The sequence below is a fragment of the Triturus cristatus genome, chromosome 7 (genome assembly GCF_964204655.1).
Source record: "Triturus cristatus chromosome 7, aTriCri1.1, whole genome shotgun sequence".
Classification (NCBI taxonomy): Eukaryota; Metazoa; Chordata; class Amphibia; order Caudata; family Salamandridae; genus Triturus; species Triturus cristatus.
The window spans coordinates 24,110,231-24,136,879 of record NC_140590.1 but is presented as its reverse complement, the minus strand read 5'-3'; the positions used below and the strand labels follow the sequence as shown (position 1 = coordinate 24,136,879).

Genomic DNA, 26,649 nt, shown 5'->3' with positions numbered 1-26,649 from the left:
AGGTATTAAACACTACGGGGCCAATTCACTGAACTAACTTATGACAAAATCCTAAACTTAAGACAAACTTAAGACAGACTTAAGACATACTTAAGGCAGACTTAAGACAAACTTAAGACAAACTTAAGACAGACTTAAGACAGACTTAAGACAGACTTAAGACAAACTTAAGACAGACTTAAGACAGACTTAAGACAGACTTAAGACAAACTTAAGACAAAATCCTAACTTAAGTCTGTCTTAAGTCTGCCTTAAGTCTGTCTTAAGTTTGTCTTAAGTTTGTCTTAAGACAAACTTAAGACAAAATCCTAACGTCTGCGAATACCAAAAGTAGTAAGTTTAGGATTTGGTCTTAAGTTAGTTCTGTGAATCGGGCCCCTTGGTCGTAGTTGGCATACGTGAAAAGGCCTTCCCATGTACTCCCACCCCACCCCAGGCCTGCACCTGTTGCACACAGACACTGCTAAGTGCACTGAGCTGTGCCATTTGGTCCACAGGACTGGCACAGGGCAAGCCAGTGCCACTTCAAGCAGAGCCACTGACACAATGGCAGACCATCTCGGACACATGCTCGACTCCAGTCACGTGGAGCTGTACCGTGCACATCTGCTGCATGTACTGGGGGCATTGCTGTTGGCAGTGCTGCGGATCAGTTACTGGCTGAGCTTCCGCCTTGTGGACGTCACCTGCGTTCAGCCTGTGTTGCATTGTCACTCGTGCATATTTGAGTGGTCCATGGATGTCTGCCTCTCCAACGTAACGGTTACTGACCTGGATTACGACATGTGTGTGCGCCCCCTGTTGGCCCACGACCAGGAGTAGCACCGTGATGCCCGTTTATGGCATGCATGGATGTTTGGCATGCAGGCTGGATACTGGACCTGGGAAATTCCACGAGTCGTTGTGTGCAGTGAGCACATTGAGTCACTACCCGATTGGGCTTTGGTGTACATTGGGTCCAGTGGTTGGAGTCAGCATATCTGCCCTGGTCAGCTGATGGATTACGTCGACGACATGTCGGATGTGGTGGACAACGATCGCTCATTGGAAATGTTGGCCTACGATCCTGCACTTGCGTTCATGGACGAGTGACAAGGTACCTGCAGCCACAACTGGATGTGACCCATTGCACGTGCCCCAATGCCTGGTTGCATGTTGAAAATCTGGTCACATGTCCAAGATGACAGTGGACATGGCTGAATTGGCCTAGACTCATGATCCAGGCGCGGGCAACCAACATGGGTTGGCACTGACTTGTGTTGGTGATTGACTCCCCCGAGGTGTACATGGGCGCTTTCCTACGTTCATCATTCAGACATGTTGCTGCATTGGTCTGGATATTGTGGCACTTCCCTTTGCCGTACTGACACACACTTGTTGATAAAGTTTCCGCACTTTCACCTGTCTCCAGCTGTGTTGTGTCTTGATTTGTATGCCAATGTGTGTGTCACAGACTCTCTGGCTCCCTGCCAACGTGCATTGCTACCCCATCAGGACTGTGGGTTTGTACTTGTGCATTATCATGTCCCTGTTTTGTGCTTTGCCAGATGTGCATGGCTGTTTACCGGCCACAGGCAGGTGCACATGTGTCCTGTGTTTGGTTGTGCAAATGTTGGTGTTTGTACCACATTGTGTTCGATGTTGGGGTGCTCAGCATCCTACGTGTGTGTGCTGCATTTTGTGTGAGATGTCCATTCATCTCTGATTTGGCTCACCCATCTCCCTTTCAGGCAGTGTGGTTTTCACTTCTGTGCTTGTTCAGTGGTGTGATATTGCCGGGATGTATGACTTGTGCACTTGGTTGGTTTTGTTACTCTTGGGCATGGTTTGTCTGCAGTTGTGCTGTGCTTAATTGTGCATTTGTGCCAATGTGCCCATCTCCCCCTGTCTCCCCAGTCCCTGCTGGTTCCTCTCCCTGTTGCTGTTGTATCTGTGGTTTTGGGCAGTTTCCGGTCCCCGAGTCCTGCCACCATCTCCAGACTGATGTGGTGGACACCATTTCCTCCATGTCATTCAGCTCCTGGTGTGGCGCTGGACTCCCACCTCCGGTGTGCATTGCTGCCTTCTGGTTGTTGGCGTGTTTCTGCTTTTTTGTGCGTTTCCCATCATTCCGGATGTTCTGGTTTTCGTCCATTATCCTCCTCCGCATCAGGCTGCATTCACCTTGTCCAAGATGGCCTGTCATGTACAATTTTTTGTTGCCAATGGGTTTTGTGGGGTTGTATCCCGGCTCGGGTTGCCTCCATTGTGCTTGGCTGTTGCTTTCTGTTTGGTTTGTCTTTCTTTTTCAGGCTTTTGTTGTGCTTATTTCCGCCTGCCGTGTGTGTCGCGGGCCTGGCGGTGCTTATCCCTGCTTTCCTCATCACGAATGGGCTCAACGCATCTTTTTTGTGTTGCGGTTTGTGTTTTTATCTCCGTCGAGGTGGTTGTATCGCGGACATTGGCCGCGGTTTCAGCAGACTATCGCATGGTACCGCCTTGTTGTGAATTCCATGTTGACACGGGGTTATTTTCTCATGATGGGCTGCGATGTGTAAAGTTGCGTTAGCATTTTTTGGTGATGTTTAGCACACGTTATTGTGAATATACCCCCTTTTTTTCTGGTAGCGAAATCTGCACACTGCCCCATCTTTATACTAACGCTGAGGCAATCAGCTGGTTCTGGACAGTTGTGGCCATTTGCATTTACCAGTCAGATTAGTCCAGCTAAGGTCTTTGTTATGAGGTATTAGAAGAAAGGTGAGGCGGAGCAAGCAGTCTCCTATCAGGAGAGTGCCAAACAATGGCACACAGGAAAGGGAAGCTACGACACATGCTCCCCACACATCTTTTACACATTCAGAAAGACATCCACGGCCCACATAGTGTGGGAAGGACCACATTGCAAGGTACTGGCAGACCAATTTAAAAAAAGAATAGAGAGGTCAGTTGCTGAGTCTCCCTGCCAAGGACATGCAGAAAGGCCTGCGTTGTCATTATAATTTTTATCTCTTCCACCACTGCCAGCCTTCTACAGCCTGGTGAGCTGACAAAATTCCTACTCAGGAAGTAAGGTGGACATGTTATGTCCCTTTCAACCACAAAGGCCTTGATCTGTGACAGAAAAATGGCTCCATTGAACATGCATGATTGTCGTGTGTGCTGATGTGGTGATTGAAAATCTACAGCTTGCTATGATGAATTGCATGAATTTCATATTGTAAGTATCAAGAAAAACACATAAAAATATAGATCAAACAGTAATAATTAGATAAGAAAAAAGATTGCATGTAAAAAGGGAATCAGGGGGGTTTAATTACTTCTTGAGTTGCAGACAAGGGTGTAGAAATGTTTTGTCAGAGTCATCTAAAAACTGTGTAATTGGGGTCGATAGTTCTTGCCGTTTCTAAACAAGAGACATAGGATGCATATACGCAGTATCTAATCTATGATTGTAACAGACTACGTACCACCATGCTTTGGGAGTCAACTGCCAACAAAATGTCGATTATGTGCACATTAATTATAACATTAGCCCGCACAGTAGAGACACTTCCTAGGTAAACATGTAAAATATAGTAAGGAGTATTTAAACAAAATATGGGATTAATTTGATCCCAAACTTGGTGACAGAAAGTGGAGAAATGGGGACAAGTAAAGAGTAAGGGGAATATTCTCAAGCCCCCATCGCCACCACAACGTCACTTTCAGTGATGTTGTGGTGGCGATAGGGACTTAGCCCTATTCACAAGGCAGCCGTAAGCTACGTTAAGAGGCTTAACGCGGCTTAACGCTGCCTTGTGAAGAGGGCCCCCTTCACGGTGTTTTTAGAGTGAAAGGGGCGTGCAGGGGGTGTTGCGGTGGGCGTTCCACCACTACACCCGTTAAGTTGGACGCTACCTCCTATTCACTAGGGCAGTATAAATAGGAGGTAGCACCGAGCTTCTGACCAGGAAAAATCTGTTCTTAAGGTGGCGAAACGAGGAGAAATGCTTAATTTCTCCTCGTTTTTGCTTTTTCCATGTCTGCTGCCTTGTGCAGCACACATGGAAAAAGCTAAATGCCATGGTTTGTTTATGTACAGGAAGGTGTCCCTTCCGGTACATAAACAAACCTTTTTTTAAAATGCCGTTTTGTAACTTACATGTGTGCTGCATGAAGCAGCATACATGTAAGTTACAAACTGGCATTTAAGGCATTTAAGGTTTGTTTCTGTGCAGGAAGGGCCACCTTCCTGTGCATAAACAAACCTCCCTGCTTGCAGACACCCTTGCACTCTGGTGCAAGGGTGTCTGCGTTGGTGCTAAGTTGTGAAACTTAGCGCCATCGCAGTGGGAAACGCGAGGCTGCACCATATCCGTTGCCGAAGAGAGAGGCGTTAAACCAAGAAGGCTAATGCCTCTCCCCTCCACGTCCTTGAGAATATGGCCCTAAATGTTTAAGGGCAGCATGTTGTGCAGAGCACGTTCAGGATGTGTATTGAGTATCGAAATGAATCCTATAAAGAAAAACAGGCATTGTAAAAAGTATATTATAAACAAAACAAATTGTTTGTGCATTGCATTAGCTGCACAAGAGGATTTCGTGATCTTGATCCAAATCTGTTTCCATGTAGGGATAGCAAGGTAACTTGAAGATCAGCTTCCCAAGCAAGTTCCATGGGGATTTAGAATGATCACCAATATTATGTTGGAGGAAGGAGTAATTAGAAGAGGCTTTCAGATTTGTAATCAAAAGGTTGGTTAAATTAATAGAGGAAGGTGAAAAGAAGAGTATGATTGAGAAATATTTTGAAGGGACAGAAATTTATGACGAGAAGTAGATGATAAACCAAAAACAGTGTTTAGTTGTATCAAACAATTATGCCAGATCGGAGAATACAAAATAATTTCCAAATTTATAGGGTGACACGGAATAACTGAACTGAATAATTTACATGTATGACGAGCAATGAGAGTATATATCTTCTGAGGCGTGCACATAAATCTGATGAATTCAAAAAAGGAAAATGGAGAGTGAAACTCTGGTTTTAAGAATACTCATAATGGACTAAATAAAGGAGAAGAAATCCAATGGACAGATTGTTTTAAATGAACTGCTTTATGGTAATTAGCAAAATCCAGAAAATATACACCCCCTCTGCTTTAGGACGCTTCAATTTAGATAGGGACATACAAGATTTTTTGTTATTCAAAAGAAAAGAGGATACAATAGAATAACGTTTTCTATAGGATATTTAATGGGATATTTAATGGGATATTAGAAACAGCAAACAAAATAATAAGGACTAACATAATTTTAATTATATCCAACCTGCCCCACCAAGATAAGTGTAAAGGATGCCATCTAGAAGTTAAAGATGTAATCCTGTGAATGCACACTTCTAAATAAATAGAAATAAAAGTAGTAAGCAAGGGAGTGAATTATAGGCCCAGATATTTAATTTGAGTAGTTCTCCATGTGAAGTAGGAAGAGAAGACATGTTTAAAAGTGAATTTATTTAAGGGTAAAATTTCGCATTTGATTTATAACCAGAAACCAGATTATAAGAAGCAACCTCTGATAACAAAGCAAGGAGGGAGCAGTGAGGTTGTGACATAAATAATACACATTTTTAAAAATATATGGATCCACCCCAAAATAGTTTACTGAAAAATCTTTCTCAAAGGTCACATGTGTTTCCTACAATGGTTGGAAGCACATATTGTTTGTTTAAATACTCCTCACACACCAATAGGGCCCTTGGTGTCATGCTTCATCATAGGGGTCTTCCTGCCCCGCTGCGGGACCGGGCGTGCTATGACCTATGGCTACGTAGGAGCACTGATATACCAAACTATGAGGCCCATTAGTATAGTGGGCGGATCGCCACCGCCCATATGGTGGTGGCGATCCGCCCGCTAAAAACCTCCGCCCGCATTCAATTTTCCCCCGCCACATTACCATGGCAGGGGGGACCCTGGCGGACGGGAAGACCGCCTGCTGGTTTTCTGCCGGTTTTCCGCCGGTAGGCAATCCGCCCGATTGCCTACCTGGCGAAAAAGTATTTTATATGGTGGTGGTGTCTGGTAGACACCGCCATCCATATTACTATGAAGGCGGGGACCTGCCTTTTCAGGGCAGCAACGCCCCCACAGAAAGACAGGAGGTGTTTGACATTGGGGGCCCGTAGCGTGCCTCCAGGGATTCTGGGGGGTGGGGGGTGCACATGGGGGGTACCTATCGTACCCGCCTGCATTTCAATGCACAACGTGGCAGGCACCGCGCGGTGCCTGTCACGTTGTGCATTGAAAGTCACAGGCTGCCTTTGTGGCATTGCGGCGGGCGGTGCTCTCTGCACTGCCCGCCGCAATGTTGCAGATGCGCCATGCGCCCGCCAGTTTGGCGGACGCATGGTAATCGGGGGAGCGGGATGCCGCACCCTCGGCGGGTGGTGCCGTTTCCCGAGGGTATGTCAGGCGTACAAAGTCCGCCCGCCATACTAATGGTGCCTTTTGTGTGTGTAGGAAGTCGTGAGTGGAAGGATCAAAGGTGAGTGAAAAGAGTGTATTAAAAAGTACCTGGCTCTTATGGACTAGTAACTTTAATATTCCTGGAGCTGGTACTGTTAAAAGGTGGGTTGGAGGTGTCTAGCTTTAATGAACGATACCTCCTGTGTATGTCAACATGTTTCTAAGCTCATAGGCTTCTTCTTCAGGACAAAAAATGATCCCTTCTATTCTCACTGTTTTATCGAAACAATGTCAGTAGGCAAGTGAATAAGAAAAGTGATATATGTACAAGTAGTGATATTAAGTGAGAGGGCAATAAATCATGCACATGATACGGTACCCAATAGGTATTCTATATGATCATTTGTTTTGTAAGGAGAAAATGCTGCATGAGCCTTAGAACGGGTGGGAAGGGTGTCTACAGTCAGATTTAACTCCAGGACACTCCCTCACTAAGGTATCGCCTACCCGCGGCTCCGATGATCGAGGCTAATGTGAAGCAGAACCAAACACATCAGGAACACCCTGGCAAATGTCTATATAAACTCTTCAATGAGGAAAATGAACCAAAAGGCATAAAGAAAAATTCCTTACAAATTCAACACTTTTAAAATTCTTTTACTGTATTAATATGTTTCATATAGATATAGAGACAAAAAACAATTTTTCTGTATTACATCACATAATGTACTTCTAAAATCAGGACATAGCAAGTCAACACATTTTGTGATTATAACAATAATTTTGTTGATCAGGGCTAAACTATTTCACTTATCTATTTACAGAAATGTTTATATACAATAACAACAATGTTTAAAAATCATTTTAAAAGATCAAGAACCAAATATAATCATCATACAATCCATGAACAATACAACAAAGACAATTTACAAACAAAAACAGAAATAGAGAACAAAAAAGAAGGAAAAAGAAAGAACAAAACGTCAATACAACTACTTTATGAACCAAAACTCAGTATTAAAATCTAGTATTTTAAATATCATAAATAGGTGGCATCTGCTCACAATAATCTTTAGTAAATATTTTAATATACAGAGCATTAAAATAGTTCACATTCTTATGCTCAAAATGTAGAAAATCACATGAGTAATGAAATAACAAATCTTTCAGTACAAATATTAAAGTATCAATTTTTCATAATATCAATCGAGTAATAAGATTTCAGACAGACTCTGATGAGTAATTTCACCTGTGTGTTCACATTACTATTCACCTTCCAAACTAACATCATTAAGTGAGAGAGCAACTTTCATTAAATAATTTCACCAGCATGTCTCTTTCACAAAAGTATTGTAACTTAAATACATTGTGGCAATCAACTGTCAAAAGGTTTGATAACAATCTCAAAGTAACCTTACAGATTTGTATAGACTAATATCAACATTAATGGTCACATTTTAAAACAGTTGTAAATAAAGAACCTCAAACATGTATTAAGGATAGTGAGAACTTAAAAATGTAACTCCGAACACACCAATTAAAAAATTATAAAATTATTTTTAGATAACACAAATTAATATGAATCGGCTGGAAAGACAACCTTCTGAGAAAAAGCTTAAAGGTGTGACTCAGAATAAAGTTCTAGAACACGTGGTTCTGTTGGGTATTACGATTGCTATAACCTATGTACTCTATACAAAAGCAATGGTATATTTCAATTTGTTATCAACAAATGCAGAATGATTTTTTGAAAGAAGGAATGAAACCCTATAATGGGAGCAAACCAAGAGAAGAGCATCTTTTTGTCAAAAATAATTTTGTTTCCACTTTTGTTATTTACAATGGAATTGAATATGGATGTCGTGAAAACCATTGAATTGCGGCGATACAATAGTGACTTTTGTGAAAAAAAAGTGACATGCGGTGACATGTGAAGTCAATGGTGCATTATATTCATGACATACATAAGAGACATAAATACAATGGATTCAAAGCTTATTTTGTTCTGTCCCTTAATTTTAAACATGAATACAAGACCCAAGAATGATTTCAAGTTAGGGTCAAGGAGACCGTATGGACTAGTATGACAATAACGTTGACGTATCGACCCTTGGAGATAGCGCAGAGTAATATGCGCCAAGGCGGGTCTTCTTCACGACTGTAAAGGGTGGAGTGGACAGCCTATAGGATTAATTTAAAAAACAGGAGATGGATCAGGTGTGTTCCAATAGTCAAAGGGACTATCATGTGTAATGCAGTAGCTGAGGAATGGTTTACCACACAGACAGAGAATCCAATCAATGGAATTAGAAGACTGGGATCCTAATGGAATAATCATTAGAGAACAGAGAACTACAATTGAAAAACAAGGAGACAAAAACTGGAAAAATATAATTAATAGTGGATAGGAAGCTAAATTTGCGTGGGTGCAACAGATACAAATGGTACAGATGTAAGTAGCCATTACCAAGAACCCTGCTGGTAGTCAGGGCATGTTGAGGATCCAAAATTGGTATCCAAGGTTAATGTGATCAGTTAATCTCCACCATCCGGTGTAATTCTGAATATGAAGTAATCGTAGAAGACCTCCAGTAACAGGTTGTGGTCTAAATAGAAATGAACAAGGAATTGGCATATAAAGCGTTTTAAAGGTTTCCACGATTTGAAGAGAAAAATAAATTCACACTTTCTATATACAACGAGGTGAGGCATACCTTAAAAGCGAATAATCACTCAAACAGGTGACTTCCACCAGCCGGTTGGGGTCTTGTGATGTTGAGTATGCTTGTTAAGAGAATGCCACCAAAAGCTGTGGAATACTGTGGGTTCAAAGAAATCGATTAGGAAATATTATTCTGGGATAGAGAGAAAAAGTGCAACACACGCTTGCCTGTAAATGCTGCCTCTCACCTTCAGAGCTGCCCTTCGTCTGCTGTCAGACTGAAACAACATTGAGTACGGTCACGCTGGAAACTGTCAGCTTATAACAGCTTACTGACGTAAGACTGGCCAGTCGTTCCACGTGTCCGTTACGGTGCAGCAGCTCAGTAGAGCTGATGTGAATCAATTATGTAAATGATGACAAACCATTTCTGTTTGGGAACCCAACACCTGTTCAGATATCATTTCAATGTGTATTATCAGACATCTGCAACCTCACATAATTAATTTGTAGAATATTGAAGATATGAAAATTATAGACGATTTTAAATTAGTCAAAGTAAAAAATATATAAAGGCAATGAGTTACATATACAGTAAAGCTAATTAATTATAGCTAACCCTTTTGTCCTGGAAAACAAAATAATACTTTGTCATAGCTGAAAGAAAGCTAAACAGAAAAGGTTTGTCATTATTGACATAATTGATTCACGTCAGCTCTACTGAGCTGCTGCACCTTAACGTACATGTTGAACGACTGGCCAGTCCTGCGTCAGTAAGCTTTCATAAGCTGACAGTTACCAACGCGGCCGTACTAGACGTTGTTTCAATCACGCGGCAGACGAAGCACAGCTCTGAAGGTGAGAGGCAGCATTGACAGACAAGTGCGTGTTGCACTTTTTCTCTCTATCCCGGAATAATATTTCCCAATAGATTTCTTTGAACCCACAGTATTCGACCGCTTTTGGTGGCGTTCTCTTAACAAGCATACTCGACATCACAAGACCCCAACCGGCTGGTGGAGATCACGTATTGAGTGATTATTTGCTTTTAAGGTATGCCTCAAATCGTTGAATATAGAAAGTGTGAATTTCTTTTTCTCTGAAAATCATTCCAACCTTTAAAACTTTTAATGATGTTTTTCTGTTTTTTGTCCCCTTGTTTTTCAATTGTAGTTTCCGTTCTCTAGTGATTATTCCATTAGGATCACAGTCTTCTAATTCCATTGATTGGATTATCTGTCTTTGTGGTAAGCCATTCCTCAGCAACTGTATTACACATGATACTCCCTTTGACTATTGGAACACACCTGATCCTTTTCCTGTTTTTTAAATTCACCCTTATAGGCTGTCCACTCCACCCTTTACAGTCCTGAAGAAGACCCGCCTTGGCGCATATTACTCTGCACTATCTCCAAGGGTCGAAACGTCGACGTTATTTTCATACTAGTCCATACCGTCTTCTTGACCCTAACTTAAAATCATCCTTGGGTCTTGTATTCATGTTTAAAATTAAGGGTCAGGACGAAATAAGCTTTAAATCCATTGTATTTATGTCACTTATGTATGTCATGTATATAATGCACCATTGATTTCACGTGTCACCGCATGTCACTTATTTTTCACAAACGTCACTATTGTATCGCCGCAATTAAATGGTTTTTATGACAGCCATATTCAATTACATTGTAAATAACAAAAGAGTAACAACTTTATTTTTGGCAAAACGATTTTCCTCTCTTGGTGTGTTCCAATTATAAGGTTTCATTCCCTCTTTCAAAAAATTGTTTTGCATTTGTTGATAAATTGAAATATACCATTGCTTTTGTATTCAGTAGAAAGATTATAGCAATTGCAATACACACCAGAACATCTTGGTCTATATATTATAAATACCCAGGTTCTGAGGGACACAGGCTCACCCCATTAACTCTAATGGTCAGAATAAACTTCTGTCACAGTATTATTTTCAAAAAGGAAATTTCGATAGCATAATCCAAATATATGATCATTTTTCTTGAAATATTGCATTATACTTCAGTGTTTGCGCACCTAAAACTATAAAAAAAAATGAAAGTGGTGGTCATCCCCTACTAAAAATATATACACAAATAGAAATATTAGCTATAATTCCTTATGATTGTTCCTGCATCCTGTGGAATCAAAAGATATATATCTATTTTTAGATTGCTTGTAATGTACTTTAACATTCCTGGGAATGATATCCCTGCTATTGAAATAAACAGAATAATTTAAAAAATAGGAAAATAAATTGAGGCAATGTCATCTATAACTCCTTCAGCCACACACATTGTTTGGGACAGGAAGCAGGGCAGTCACAGCAGACAAGAAATCACCCGGATCAGCCTTAGTATTTTTTCCATCTTTGTAGCCAGTTGTCAATATTGATTTTTACAATGGAATGTCGTGCAAAGATCTACAAATGTGTTTATTAGGGCTTTAATATTGTCTTACCCTCACAGTGGTAGGGTTGGCCAAATCACTCCATGTCTCGTCAGAAATGTTGTTTCATGCCCTGGCATTGTCACTTGGAAGTTTTTTCAAGTCCTACGCTTCTCAATTGAAAGTTTAATCTGTTATCCTAGATACATTACTTCAGTGAAAACAAATCAAAATTACAACACCCAGGACTGGAGATACAATGGTCATGGTGTTGAGAAGTGAGATGGCCAAAATGCTACTGAAGGACCTTTTTGCTCTCCATGCTGTCCTCATGCAGTGCTTGAAATGGACAGTTAACAGTGCAGGTACACATAGAGTACCTCCTTTGAAAAAAACTATTACCTTCAGTATTAATGGGTTACTGCTGAGAAGTGGATACTGGTTATCTCACTAGCAATTACATGCATATATCCAAAGCCTGATATTTCCAAACCATTCAGACTACTAAGCATATGTTATTTAAAGTAAAGTGTCCCATTCTTATCTTCCCACGCTTTGCCTTCCACTTCTTGGCCCTATCATTTATTTGGGCTAGCCATATGATATCCAACAAACATTGATTGTCAATTGAACTATCTGATACAAAGGTATCTCTACCCTTCTTACCCCAGACGTCTTTTCTCCCACCAAATCTAGCGTCAATTAGACGTAAACCCATGACCTCTGGTCAAAATTGGTGAGGTGTCACTTACCAAGATTTCTGCTTTACTGCAAGATAGAGCACCTTTTCAAAATGCACTGTCTGTAACTACAACTTAAAAATGGTTGTATTTAAAGTGTAGGCAGGTCACCCTTTTATGATTGGATAGGGATGGGAATATATTGATAGGGTGGAATGCACTTCATACACCCACTGGCTAAGTCAATTGGGCTGTCTTTAACTTGCTAACACAAACACATGGATTCACAAATGTTGTTGCATGCACTAAAGCTGTTTGGCATGTTAAAGCCAGACATATCGGTGTCGCCAGTGCTAGGGAACATCAGAAAAAACGGGATTGCTTTTTTATGTAGAAGAACATTTGATGAGGCAAAAAGTGTGATGATTGAGCGTACATTTAAGTTGTTAATTGGTCCTTCGTGAATTCAAGTGGAAGCACTTCTTAGTGGAATTATACACCAAACATCCAAATGAATGAGCTACTCCTGCTTTTAGAACTGAGTCCTATTAGCTTCGCTAATGCCTCTTAAACAAGAGCTTCCACTTTGGTGACGATTCCGATCCGGGTCGGAAAGCACTCCGACCGAGCCGGATCCGGAGTGTTTTCCGACCGAGCCGGAGTCCTGCAGTCCGACCGAGCGAGTACGATGCGGCCGTATGCTGCAGGACTCAGTTCGGTCGGACTCCCATTGAAGTCAATGGAAGCCGGTCATACAACGCGTACATGGGCTCCCATTGACTGAATGAGTACGTCTCGCGCAAGGGCACACCCTACAGTGGGTACGCGTCGGTGCCATCCGCTCCGTACATGCCTGTGTTGGGGGACCCTTGGGTCTCCACCTGTGTCCGAGTCGTAGGGCTGTGGGTGTCAGGGGGTCTGACGCGGACCCCCAGAGGCAACCACCCGGACGTTTTGCGAGCCGGACATTCCGGCTCGCCCAGGCTGTCCAACCCGTGCATCGTACTGGTTCGGTCGTAAATCGCATCCATTGCACACCACGGTTAGCTTCCGACCGAGACGTACAGAGCAATTCGGACCCGGAAACGACTCGGTCGGTGAATTTAATGTAGCTCGCATTGTACTTGCTCGCTCGTACAACTGTATGAGTCGGGCAGTGTTAGATCTGGCATCATTGGCATGAGTCTCTCCTCCATTTTTTTCTGTTGGCCTTCTCTGTTTACGATGTTTTGCTGGAATATTGCTTTGGGCACTGTGCCGCTTCTGATCAGTGCCACAGTGCAAGTGCTCCCTATGTTAAATTGATACATTGATTGGTGTTACCATGATTGGCTTGGTTGACTTGCTGTTCAGACCCTAGTCTAGTGCACTGCGTGTGCCAAGGGCATGTAAGTTAACTGCTGCTGGTGGGCTTGCAGCACCGGTTGTGCCACCCACAGAAGCAGCTTGTAAAATGTGTCCCAGGCTTGCCATCGCAAAGCCTGTGTGCAGTCCCTGACTGCCATGTCGTCTTGGCAAGGAAACCTACTTGCCAGTCTCTAAAACCTTCCCTTTGCCACATTTCAGACACCTCTATGGTAGGCCCTAGGGCTGGGTGCATTGTTGGTAAAAGGTAGGTCATGCCCTGATGTGTGTGGCATGACCTAATAGTGAATTACAGCCATTTTCGTTTTCACTATTGAAGGGCTACCTGCCTTCCATAGGCCAGAATGGGCAGACTGATTATTAACTCCATTATAATCTTATCTGACTCAGGGAGCATGGTAGCGGTTCGAGTTTAGTATCCCTGAACTCAGAATTTAATAACACATCCTTTAGGATGGATGGTTTTTAAATTCTGTGTTTGAAAATAGCCCTTTTAGAAAGTGGCTATTTTCTTGTCCAACTATCCACCGGTCTCTGCTGGTTTGGTGTGTGTGTCAGGGGATGGGTGGCTCCAGAGGTCTGAATGAGTCAGTGTGGGGTAAATGAGGCATTTACCTTTAGAGTGGGGGAAGAGGGGTCCCTGGTAGCCTGCCCTGCCTGACACAATGCTGGCTCCACCTCCTGCTGGGCGACTGATGGCCCTGCCCCTGCCAGTGACAATACTGGCTCTGCCTCCTGCTGGGCGGCTGATGACCCTGCCCTGCTCAGTGAATAGGCCAGGTGCCTCGGCCTGGCAACATCCACAACAAACCTGGGATGGGGGGAATTTCCCTGCATGGACAAAGGGAACAAAGCAGAAAAGGGGTATAAAAGAAGGACCCCTGAACCAAAGAACTTAGATCACTTCTGACAAGGAAACCTCTACCAAGGACAAGAAGCTTGCTGATCCAAGGACTTGCCTCCCCCTTCTGCCAGTGTGCTGTTTGCTGGGGGGAACCTGAAGCTGCTTCTTTATTTTTGCCAAGGGACCAGGAGAGAGGAACTTAGTGTGTACTCTAAAGCTTGTGAGAAAATCTCCAAGGGCTGGAAGAGTGCCAGCCTCCTGTTGAAGTCACAGGGCTAAAGGACTTCACCCTCTGCTGAATTGCTTGTGCACAGGAGGAATCTGCAAACTCGACGTCGACGGACGCTGCCGAATCCAGCTCGACATCGTGAGTACGGCTCCAGTGTTCCGAGCCTTCGCCGCCGGGCCCGATCGACGCCAGTAGCGACGCCAGGGAGTAGTGAGTTCGGCTCCAGCTCCCAGTGACCCCGTCTCGACGCCGCTGCTGATCGCATCGACGCTGCGCCCTTCTCAACGCCGTGAGCGCTGCTCCAGCCTGACACTTCTCGACGCCGCTGCAGATCGCCCCGACTCCGAGGCTCGATCGACGCCGACCTCTTAACGCCGTGGAACATCGTATTTCTCCATTCTCAAGGTACTGTGTTGTGGGGTCTGTTGCAACTCCAGGCTCGACGTAGCGCTCCTCGCGGTCGACGCCGAACCTCGGGAATATCGTAAACTCGACGTCGTGTGACTCCTGCGGGTTCACATTGTTGCCAAGAACTGTGCTTTACGAAGAATACTTACTTTTGGTTGTTAAATAACTATTTCCTAAAGAGAAACTTCACCTGAACTATTATTTTTCCTTCCAAAGAGTATTTATTTATATTGTGGTATATTTTTATCGCTACTTGGTCTTGTGCTAAGCCTTATATAAAAAATACTTATTTTTTATAATAACTCCTGTGTTGTGTCCGTTTGTAGTGTATTCACTTTATTACTGTATATGGTCATAAATGCTTAACACACTGCCTCTGAGATAAGCCTGTCTGCTCTGCCAAGCTACCAAGGGGGTGAGCAGGGGTTTTCTGAGTGTGTAATCCCCTTGCCCTGACTAGAGGAGGTGGGTCCCTATTTGTCAGAAGTGTATACCTCTGCCAACTAGAGACCGCCGGTTCTAACAGGCAGAAAACAAGCGTACGGCTCATAGTTTTTCCAGCCGGATCACGTTCGGTGCCCTTCCGACCCGGATCAGAATCGGCCCCTTTGTCTACAGATGGTGTGAACCAAGAAAAGACAGAGAACCCTCTAACTAATAAATCAGGAATGACTTGTCTCCACAGATGCTTCTTCATTCCTATCTGCTAAATCAGTCAAGGTCAGTCTTGTACATGTACTTTAAATTGCATTGTTATCTTTGTATTACACTTACTGTGGTCAATATAAATGGGTGATCTCCTGTCACTTACTGTACATTCTCTATTACTACTAAAAGGACCTGAAAAGTATAATTTATAAAATGATACTAAAGATTCATAATCAAAACAAAGTGTGAGTAACATAAATCAATTGAACGGTATCATGTACACCTGAAAACAATCACTAAATATACAATGATTTATAACCCCTGCTAAATATAGCAGCTTGGAAGATTTTCTTAGAAGTGATGCATAACCAAAAACTGCAAATAATACATACTGAGGTAAGTTATTACAGTCCTAAAAATATGTACCCATCCGCCCTCGCCCTGTTTGCTACATCTAAAACATCGATTAGGGCATGTTTGAAACATGTTGGATAATCTTTGGGGTGTATAGTACAACAACCATCTTGACAAAAAATTCATATCTCTTGAAATTTGCACCTCTGAGTGCTTTGTTTGCTAACTCGCTGAGCTGTTGCCATTCGTTAACATTAAACCTGCAGCCTGTCTCAAAATACATTTTTTGAATCTCTTTCGTAATAATCTCATCAGAGTGGGCTTTTTGATGAAGTAGGCGATACCAACAGCTGATCCCCAACATTCTGTTTGCCATTTGTTTAGCAATTTGGCGTGCAGTTTCGCCCAGCATTGAATAGTTAGTTTTAAGAAAATTGAACAGCTGTAAAAAACTGAAAGAGAGAGCAGTAGTCATTATAGTGATTCGCATTTGAACCATTTCCCAGGAAATTAATGTTTCGTAATTATAAAAATCCCCAAGCTGTCTAAAACCTGATTCTTACCAGACCCGATAGAGCCCTCTAGAGAATATCAGACCACCTACTTCAGAATCCTGTATAGAGGTTTATGCATGGAATGCCGGAATATCTTGTGATTTAAAAAATAACTGTGTTCTTTCGGCTAGAATCAATATTACCTTGTATCTGGATTTCTTAGGGAGTTTCGCCAGCCGTAGAAACACAGGGAGTCTTATTGCACTCTCCTTCAACATTTTATTTATCAGGAAATTGTCATACACACACTTTTCCTGACCCATTTGAGAAAGTAAGTTAGCTAACGAAGCCTGATATTATGTTGAAAAATGTGGAAGTGCCAATCCACCTGATGTAACATCTAATTGTAGTATTACCATTTTAACCCGAGGATGTTTAGTATTCCAGACAAACTTCCCAATTATTTGATCTAGCTCCTTAAAATAAGAATTCGGAATTTTCAAAGGGAGATTAATAAAAAACAAGAACAATGGGAGCACCGACATTTTAACCATCGATATCCTCCCTATTAAAGATAATTGCAGCAGGGACCATTTGTCTAATAATTTTTTAACTTTCATGAATGTACTAATATAGTTCAAGGAAAATAATTGCCCAAAGTCGCTTGTAACGTATATCCGCAAGTATCGAACTGGATGCGATGGTTTTAACTGAATGGATGATGGAATATCCGAGGGAATCACATTAAAAGTTAGAATTTCAGTTTTCGCTTGATTAACCTTATATCCACCCACCTGTGTGAACCTCTGAATTTTATCTAGAGCATTCTGTATATTGGTTGCGCCTGCTTTTAGATATAAAATAATGTCATCCGCATAAAGCTTAATTTTTGCCATCCCCTCAGTTGGAGGCAAAATCATCATAGGCTTTCCCAAACTCTGATAGCAAGAGGATCAATAAACAATGAAAACAGAAGAGGGTATAATGGGCATCCCTGACGTGTGCCGCGTTTAATATTAATTTTACTGGCTTCTAAACCATTAATAATGATTTTAGCTTCTGCATGGCTATATATTTCTTTTAGCATTTGTACAAATTGTAACGTAAAACAAAAATTTTCCAAAATAAAAAATAAGGCCCTCCTTCTGTATCTGTTTTGATACTAGCATCCTAAATGCTACTAGATTATCAGTGGTTCCCAACATGGGTCTAAAACCAGTTTGATTAAATTGAATCAGATGTTTTGAGCTTGCCCATGCCTCTAGGTCTTCCAATAATAGGAAAGAAAAGTATTTAGCTTCAACGTCTTGGAGGGAGATGAGACGATAGCTCTAAGGATTCGCCTTCTGGGCCTTTTTTATAGACTGGATACATAATTGATCCTTGCCATGGGGAGGGGGGAGGGTGGATAGTGTCTTTAACAAGACAGGTTCTGAACAGCCTTTCCAGCAATTGCGACCAAAATTCAATATCCAATTCATAAACTGAAGCGGGAATACCATTTGGGCCCGGTGCACCTTCAGCTCAACTTTTTTTCATTAAAAAGGCGATCCTTTTGGCTACTTTAGTTTGTGTCAAGTGGTAAATTTGCTCTTTAACCTCCAACAGGATTTTTTAAATTGTATCAGATTGCGAGATTGAGTGGAGGACTAGTTTGGATTAGTTTGATACAAAGTGCTGATATGGTGAGACCATCTGTCCATGGTCATGCTATTTTCTTTCAGCTGAAGAATGGTACTTTCGTTGTTTAGTCGATTTATCATAGTCCAAAAGGCTTTAGAATATTTCATTTGACAAGCCAGAAATAGCTCCAGTTTTAATGCTTCCTCTTGTTTCTTTTTTGTTTGCCAAATGAAACATTTGTATATTCCTTGAAGATTTTTTTATTTTTTCTGGGGAGACGATATTTGCTCTGCTTTTTAATAATCTAATCTTCTTATTTAAAATTCCTTTTGACATTTTTGAGATCGTTTGTGAAGTATGGTTGTGTTAGTGTGGGTCTTGCTTGTCTAAATCCCTAGCAGAAAACTGAATAAGGGGCAAAAGAAGTTGGTGTATGAATGATTCCCAGTATTCTGTTGTATGACATCGTAACAAAATCTGCGTTTTGAGCGTTTTTTTCCACATCGATTATTTTGTGGCAGTATCCGTAGTCCATTTAATACGCTTCCAATTCTGATGATGGCTTTCTAAGCCAGAGATCTCTAATGTCATGAGTGGCTTGATTTGATGATCAAAAAGTAACTGCTAGGGTATGTGATCGCATTCACAACATATTTGAATGGAGATAGATTTTACATGACTTAACAATGACATAGAAACACAATATACTGTGTGAATATTTGCCAAATATTTGCTGGTAGTGTACACAAATTCATATTTGGAATCCTATATTCTTACATTAGTAAAATAATCTTCAACACAATACACACATTCATACATTTAAACCGGACTGTGATTTAAAGGTATCAAGAAAGGTATCAAGAAAGAAAGACTAAAAATGACCTTAGCAAAGAAGCAAATCTCAAACAAATTCTCATTTGATAGTTCCTAGAAGTAAACAAGACAAGACACTCACAATTTGGCTTCAGCTTAAATAAGAGGGACTTCAAAATGTGATTGATAGGTGGCACATTTGCTGCTTTTAGTGTGATATAACTAAATATTTTTCATTAGGATTGACATGAAATATATAAACCAGCATTTCATTATTTAGTCACAACATCTAACCATATCAGACTTTATTCGTTTTTTCAGATAAAACCATAAAAGTCATACAAACATCAATACATCAATAAAACTCCACATATGTACAGAATAACCAAATAATGTGGCCAGTGTGATATAATTACAGTTTAAAACTAAATCCCACCATCAAAGTTAATCACAGCTTGACCACAGTCAGATGGAGGCCCTTAAAAAGCTAGTCTTGCCCCCCTAAAACAAGCATTTTTAAGGATAGGAATGATAAAAGACTTTCTAGGAACCTCATAAAAACTACAAAACATTAAAAAGTGCATCATGTCATGAGGAGACCAACAGTCGCAGCCACAGAGCATGAGGTACTAACCTCTATGGGTGCCACTGGGTTGGGAGAGGAGGTAGTGAAAGAGGTCGAGCCTAAATCTGGTCATTAGGAAGCGATCATGGATGCTTTTTATCCCTTTGCTGTTTGCTCTGGCAGTGGAGCCATTAGCATGTAAGGCACGTTCCAGAGAAGTGTAAGGAAGCCTCCAACTAGGAGGGCAAAGGTACCACATAGCGCTGTATGTGGACGACCTCCTGCTCGTCCTTAAGAATACGAGGGTGAAGAGCCTGATGGAGATGTTTGGGGTATTATTGGGTCTACGGGTTAGTTGGCAGAAGTCTCGGCTCGTCCCAATGGAGGCGGACACTCCACCACCGGAGGACCTGGGAGGGTTGCAATGGGAGCCTCGATGCTTCCGGTACCTGTGTGTGAGGGTTTTCCATCCCATGACAGATGTACAAGAAGGAAATGTAAGGGGGGCGTTGCGGGCACTCAAGGATAGCATGGTATTCTGGGGGAGGCTCCCCCTTTTGGTGGCGGGCTGGATTTCCCTACTAAAAATGGTGGCTCTCCCCAGACTGCTATACTTTCTTACCACGCTGCCGGTATGGATACTGGAAGCGTGGTTCTTGGAATTGGACTCCTGCATCTCTGCATTTATATGGAGGATGGGCAGAAGGAGGGTAGTCCTAACCACGCTAAAGAGGACACAGTCAGAGGGGGGACTTGCTGTGCAGACATTGGAAGCAAAATACTTGACGAGACAGGTGCAAAGATCTACACAGTGGGTGGCGGGGAGTTTAACACTGGACAGAGGGACGCCCCCCTTCACCTTAGAGAAGATGATTGTGCCCCGCACCCTGTTGGGGACCGCGAAGGCCGGGCAGGTTCAAAGCAATGAGCATAAAGTGATACGCCGATGCTGGGGCAGGTGCCTACAAAAGACTAGGACACGCCGTCCATACTCACTGGAATTACCATTCTCCCTCCTGGGTGCACTCCCACATGGGGGACATTGGAGGAAGATAGAAGATTGGGAACAGGCCGGAGCATGAAAGGTGGGAGACCTATACCGGGACGGGGAGCTAGTCCCTTTTGCAGAGTTCAGTACAGATTGGGACATCCGCGGGGACACTTTCTACTCTATGGAGCAGTTACGGGGGCAATGAGGTGGCACTGGGCACAGGCACAACGGAACCACCACGACATGACACCTGTGTGTATATTGGTTTGGCGGGGGGGACTATAGAAGCTGTTACATGCCTCTATAGGGCAATAGGGCGGGACTCTGTACAACTGCTGGAAAGGTTGAAGAATCACTGGGTGGAGGATATCGACAAACTACTGGAGTACAAAGATTGGGAGAACATCCTATCACACATGACTAAGGTATCAAGAAATGCACGCTTCAGCCTAATTCGTTTTTACATATTGCACCGAGCGTACATAACACGGGAACGTGTTAACCAGTTTTTAGACAGAGAAGATGCAGAATGCCCGAGGTGTAGAGAGAGAGAGGGGTGACCTATATCCATATGGTATGGCAATGCCAGGCACCGACACAATACTGGCAAGAAGTAACGAGGGAGACGGCTAGTGTAACAGAATGAACAGTCCCGTGCACACCAGGACACATCCTACTTAACCTATTTCCCCATACAGCTAAGACTAAGGTTACTGATAAGTTCAAGGACCTCACCTTTATAGTGGCAAAACGGGAGATCACTAGTAGATGGAAGGCTCTGGAGGGCCCCAGCATACATAGATGGAAGAGAGAATTAGAGAAATGGGCAGGATGTGAGGGCAGATTCTTGCTCAGAAATGTGAGAAGGGGATTGGGATAACTGGAAAGGGCACAGGCATGGGAGGTACTGATGGAGACGCTGAGGGACAAGGACTCTGGGTCTGAAGCCACCGCCCCTGGAAGACCTCCATGGAAGGGAAGCTCCTAGAGACAGAGTCAGGAGGGGAGGGGTGAGCAAGCACCAGGAGTTGAGGACCCGTAGGAGCCCATGCACAGATGGGGTTTTGAGCTGGATTAGGGCGGCTGAGTGATAGAGATGCACACAGTGATAACGAAGAGAAGTGATCCCAGGGAGACATCCTGCAGTTAGAGGAGAGAGCAGTGCCAGGGGGAGGGGGTAGAGTTTAAGGGTTAGGGGGAGCTAGGGGATGGGGGGGGGACCCGAAGGCATGTTAGCCTTGGAATTGTACTGCAGCAATGGAGACAATCATAATGTAGTAGACGAGTGTATGTGCAAGAGTTGCCAGATGCGACATAAGCCGAATTGCAAATGGTTTACTTGCCACCGTGATAATGTGTTGTGAGAGATATATGTAAAAGGCAATAAAATTTGTTTAAAAAACATAATGGATGCTTTTGATCCCTGGAAGATATGGTTCAGTGGTTGGCACAGTTTCCAATCCAATGTCCCTGAGCACACTGGGCTTGCTCAGCTCTGTTGCTTCTCTATCACAACAACACCTTGTAAGAAAACACTCTTTTATGCAAGTACAATCCCTCTTACATACGCCATCTGGGTTGTCAAATAGATCCGCCCTTTCCAGGCTGTGGAGGCCATCTCTTGCATACTTCAGCCAACGGATGCAATTATTATGGTCAAGGGAAAGACAATCCTTTAGAATATCCTTACCAAGGGCGTTTTCTTTCTTGGCCCAAATCTTTAACCACAGTGCTAAAGGACAAAACGCCAGTTTGTCTGAGAGAAAAGCCCTCCCCAGCTCTTGGTGCATGACGTAGGACTGGACACTCTGTGGTAATGAGAGTACCCAACTCAGGAAAGTGTATTCTGCAACTTGCAGCGCCTCCAGTCCAGTGTGGCCCTATATCTCGCTCCCATAACTGGACTTTGCGATACATTTGTGTCAGTATATCTTCAAGAGGGCCCCTTTCTCCCCCCCCCCCACTCTAGAAGCAAATTTAAAAACAGCTACGTCGCTCTGACCAGATCCCCATTCTTTCAGGCAATCAGGGGGGACCAACTCAGAGCATTGTCAAACACTACTCTCAGGTAAGAAAATACATTTGTCATCGGGATTGACAAGGTTCCTATCTTAAATTAACTGCTTTGCTATACGAGGTCCCATCTGCATGACAAATGATTTGCTTTGAATAACCAGCAGATCCAGGTCTTCTGTGAAGTGGACGAAGGAGTTCAACAGAAGTTGTAGCCCCCTTTCATGACAGCATGATCTGTATAAAGGAGAACCGCCAGGCTACGCTTGCCCACCTGTGGGCAGTCAGCTCTTGCCTCCAGGAGGGCCTTCTCCAAAGAATTAATATATAAATTAAAAAGGAAGGGGACCAGGAAACATCCCTGGCAGACCCCTCTCCGGGTGCGGGTTACCTTTAGATCTTTTTAGTAGCAGACAACCGCTTTTGAGTTTCTGTGGAGGTCCCTTACAAACAAAGCATTGTCCCTGTCAATGCCAATAGACGACTTTTTCTGCCAGAGCTTCGATCTATTAACACAATCGAAAGCTGAAGGCAGATCCATAAAGGCTAGATGGATAGAGCCACATATACAGGTTTAAACATTGTTCCTCCGTGGAACACTCTGGGCAGAAACCGTATGCACCTTATTTAAGATGATATTTTTGTTTGCCCAGATTTCAAGTCTGTCCAAAACCATGCAACCCACCACATTTACCAGGGAATCCAAAAGAGAGATAGGCCTATGATGATAATAATAATAATAATAAATCCTTTATAAAGTGCCTGGTTACACCGACTGGTGTGTCCCCGCGCTTGAAACAGCAACATGCAAGGCTAGGATGGGCAAAGGGGAGCTCAAGACTGGTAGAGCCAGGTTTTCAATTCTTTCTGGAAGACATTTTCAGATGATTCGGGGCGGAGAGGAGGAGGTAGTGTGTTCCAATTTTTGGCTGCCAGAAAGCCAAATGAGCGTGCACCCATTCTCGCCCTTTGGATTTTTGGGACTTTGAGGAGGTGGGCTCCTGTTGATCTCAGATGACGTGTTGGATTGCAGGGGATCAGGAGATCATGCAGGAAGCTAGGTCCCTTTCCCTGTAGTTATTGGGCAACCAGTGGAGGCTATCAAGGGCTTTCACCTAGGAGGCCCTCTCTGGTAGATTAAGAACTAGGCGTGCTGTCGTATTCTGAATGTGTTGTAGCCCCTGGAGACTTTTTTTGTTGCTCCCAAATAAAGGACATTTCCATAGTCCAGTAGCGTTGTAACGAGAGTGGAGACTAGGGTTTTTCTGGCTGCAATGGGGAGGATGTCCAGAGTTTTCTTTTACATTTTGAGGGTTCCAAAGCATTTCCCTGTAAACTTCCTGGTGTGGGTCTCAAAGGATAGTTTGGAGTGGAGACAGACTCCAAGCTTTTTTACTTCTTCTTTGGGAATAGACATGGGCCCCAGCCTCTGGGGCCACCAAGCTGAATACCAGATAGAGGGGGACTTCCCTATGACCATAACCTCAATTTTACTGATGTTCATTTTCAGTCAATTGCTTGACATCCAGGAGACAAGGTATTTTAAACAAGAGGAAAACTGGGTAGCTGAATCATCTATGTCATGGGATAGAGTGACAAGAAGCTGCATGTCGTCCGCTCATGACACAATGGTGACGTTGTGTTTTTCCACAATCTCCGCCAGGGGTCAGATGTGAAGATTAAAAAGGGTTCGGCTTAGAATTGAGCCCAGTGGGACCCTTTGTGGGAGTGGCATGTTTTTAGACATATGTGGGTGCTGCGCAACCTGAAAGCAACATTTATGTTGGAAGGGGGTTATCCCCTTTAGAGCCCACCTGATCATAGTGGCTGCAGGAGCAAATTGTGGGATACTGTGTCAAAGGCAGCACTGAGGTCCAGCAAGACCAGTGCTGCCATCTGACAAGCATCCAGACACCTATGTAGTGTCTCCGTAGTGAAAAGTAGTGCTGAATTTGTAGAATTTATATAGCAAAGAGTACTATCCCGATCTCCTTTTTTTAAAACTGGGACAATGGTCGATAGGGCCCAAGAATCTGGGTAACCAGCCTGGACCGATTCATTAAAGACTGATGTCAGTACAGGCACCCAGTTTTCCACTTTCACAATGTAAAGGTCTGGAGGAATCCCATAAGGGCCGGGGCCTTGTTTTTGGACAGTCCTATAATACCAGCTCTTACCTCTTGAGCTGAAAAAACAACCTCAGACTTGCCTTCCTCCCATTCCTGCCCTTCTATCGGCACTGAATCGGTCTGGAAAATGAAATTGAAGTGGCTTACCCAGTCTTCTTCTAGGATGTAGGCATCCATTAGGTTCAAATGCAAAAAAACAGTTGATGGACAGAATGCAGAACAATGTCATACATTCACCCCAGTACAGAGATCTGGGCCTAAATCCATGGTTTTTTTGCTCACCATGCCGTTCCAGTTTGAACCCAGCCATATGCAAATCAGTCTTGACCCTGTGCCTCATGGGAACAGTCCAGCCCGAACTGCCAAGCCAGGTCCTCCCTGGACAGGAAACAAGCATCCTAGGACCGGTTTCAGGGTTTCACCCCTCTTCAGCCAGGATAGCTTGATTCCAGTGGCATGGAGAGCAAGGGACCCATGTCTGGGCATACCCTTCCCACTCGGGGTGACAAATGCAAAAAAACAGTTGATGGACAGAATGCAGAACAATGTCATACATTCACCCCAGTACAAATATCTGGGCCTAAATCCATCATTTTTTTGCTCACAATGCCGTTCCAGTTTGAACCCAGCCATATGCAAATCAGTCTTGACCCTGTGCCTCATGGGACAGTCAAGCCCGAACTGCCAAGCCAGGTCCTCCCTGGACAGGAAACAAGCATCCTAGGACCGGTTTCAGGGTTTCACCCCACTTCAGCCAGGATAGCTTGATTCCAGTGGCATGGAGAGCAAGGGACCCACGTCTGGGCATACCCTTCCCACTTGGGGTAACAAATGCAAAAAAAACAGTTGATGGAAAGAATGCAGAACAATGTCATACATTCACCCCAGTATAGATCTGGGCCTAATCCATCGTTTTTCCTCACCATGCCGTTCCAGTTTGAACCCAGCCATATGCAAATCAGTCTTGACCCTCTGCCTCATGGGAACAATCCAGCCCGAACTGCCAAGCCAGGTCCTGTTGACTGGGTGTGAGTGTTTGATTGGTTCTGATGCTCCGTCCATCACCAACTCTTTTGTACCGCTTTGTTCGCCATACGTTGGCAGGGTATGCTCAGACCTGAGTCCCTTGCTCACTTTGCCACAGGATTCAAGCAAGCCTGGCTGAAGATGGCTGAAATGCCAGAAACCGGTCCTAGGAAGCTTGTTTCAGGGAAGGCATGGCTTGGCAGTTCGGGCTGGACTGTTCCCATGAGGCACAGGGTCAGACAGATTTGCATATGGCCATGTCTGAACTGGGGTGGCAGAGTGGGCTAAAGAACGGTGATGGAACAAACCCAGATCTATTGACTGGGTGTGAGTGTTTGATTGGTTCTGATGCTCCGTCCATCACCAACCCTTTTGTACGGCATCCATTAGGTTGCCAGTGTCTCCTGCTAAAAATGGGCTATTAATGAAAACTTTGAGCTGTTGCTCAGGGTAGTGACCTCTACTAGTTGTGACCAGGCCTCCTCCTTCAGGGCAGACTTGCACTATGCTAGGGCAATATATTAGACTCTCCGAACATTCTTAACAGCCACCTGGCCACGAGGCATCACTCCCACAATGTTAATATTGAAATGCAGGCATTTTTAGGATAAGTACTGTATGGAAATGTGAGATAACATGGTCACTACTGCCATGGAAATAGTTCGTTTAGAGTGCTTAGATTTCTGATAATAAAGCAAATTGCCTTTTTTCCCTCTTACCGATTAATTTGTATCCTCATACAGAGTTACCTAAGGCACTGCTTAACAAAACATCAATTGGTTAATGGTTTTTGTATGATGGTACCACATTAGGCAATGGTGAGAAACATTACAGTTAGGGAACATCAATGTTGCAGTAAATATTAAGTCATTGGTATTAATGTCTTAATATGGCTTTTCTCAGACACCTCAAAGACAGACTGATAATGTCTTTAAATTGTGCCCATCTGTTGGTTGGCCAAATCTACTTGGCAA

The 26,649-nt window shown here is 43.3% G+C and overlaps 1 protein-coding gene across 12 annotated transcripts in view; it reads right to left on the bottom strand.

Annotated features, from left to right (window-relative positions):
- Positions 1–7,067: 7,067 nt before the first annotated feature.
- Positions 7,068–26,649, bottom strand: part of LOC146808718 (uncharacterized) — a 375,662-nt gene continuing 356,080 nt past the window's right edge. For all 12 annotated transcript variants that reach the window (XR_014966230.1, XR_014966233.1, XR_014966231.1 and 9 more), the window contains one exon: positions 7,068–7,245. Coding sequence is in view for 3 of the 12 variants with exons in the window: in XM_085615529.1 (XP_085471655.1) it covers positions 7,228–7,245 (18 nt within the window). In the remaining 9 variants the exon portion in view is untranslated. The remainder of the gene's footprint in view (positions 7,246–26,649) is intronic.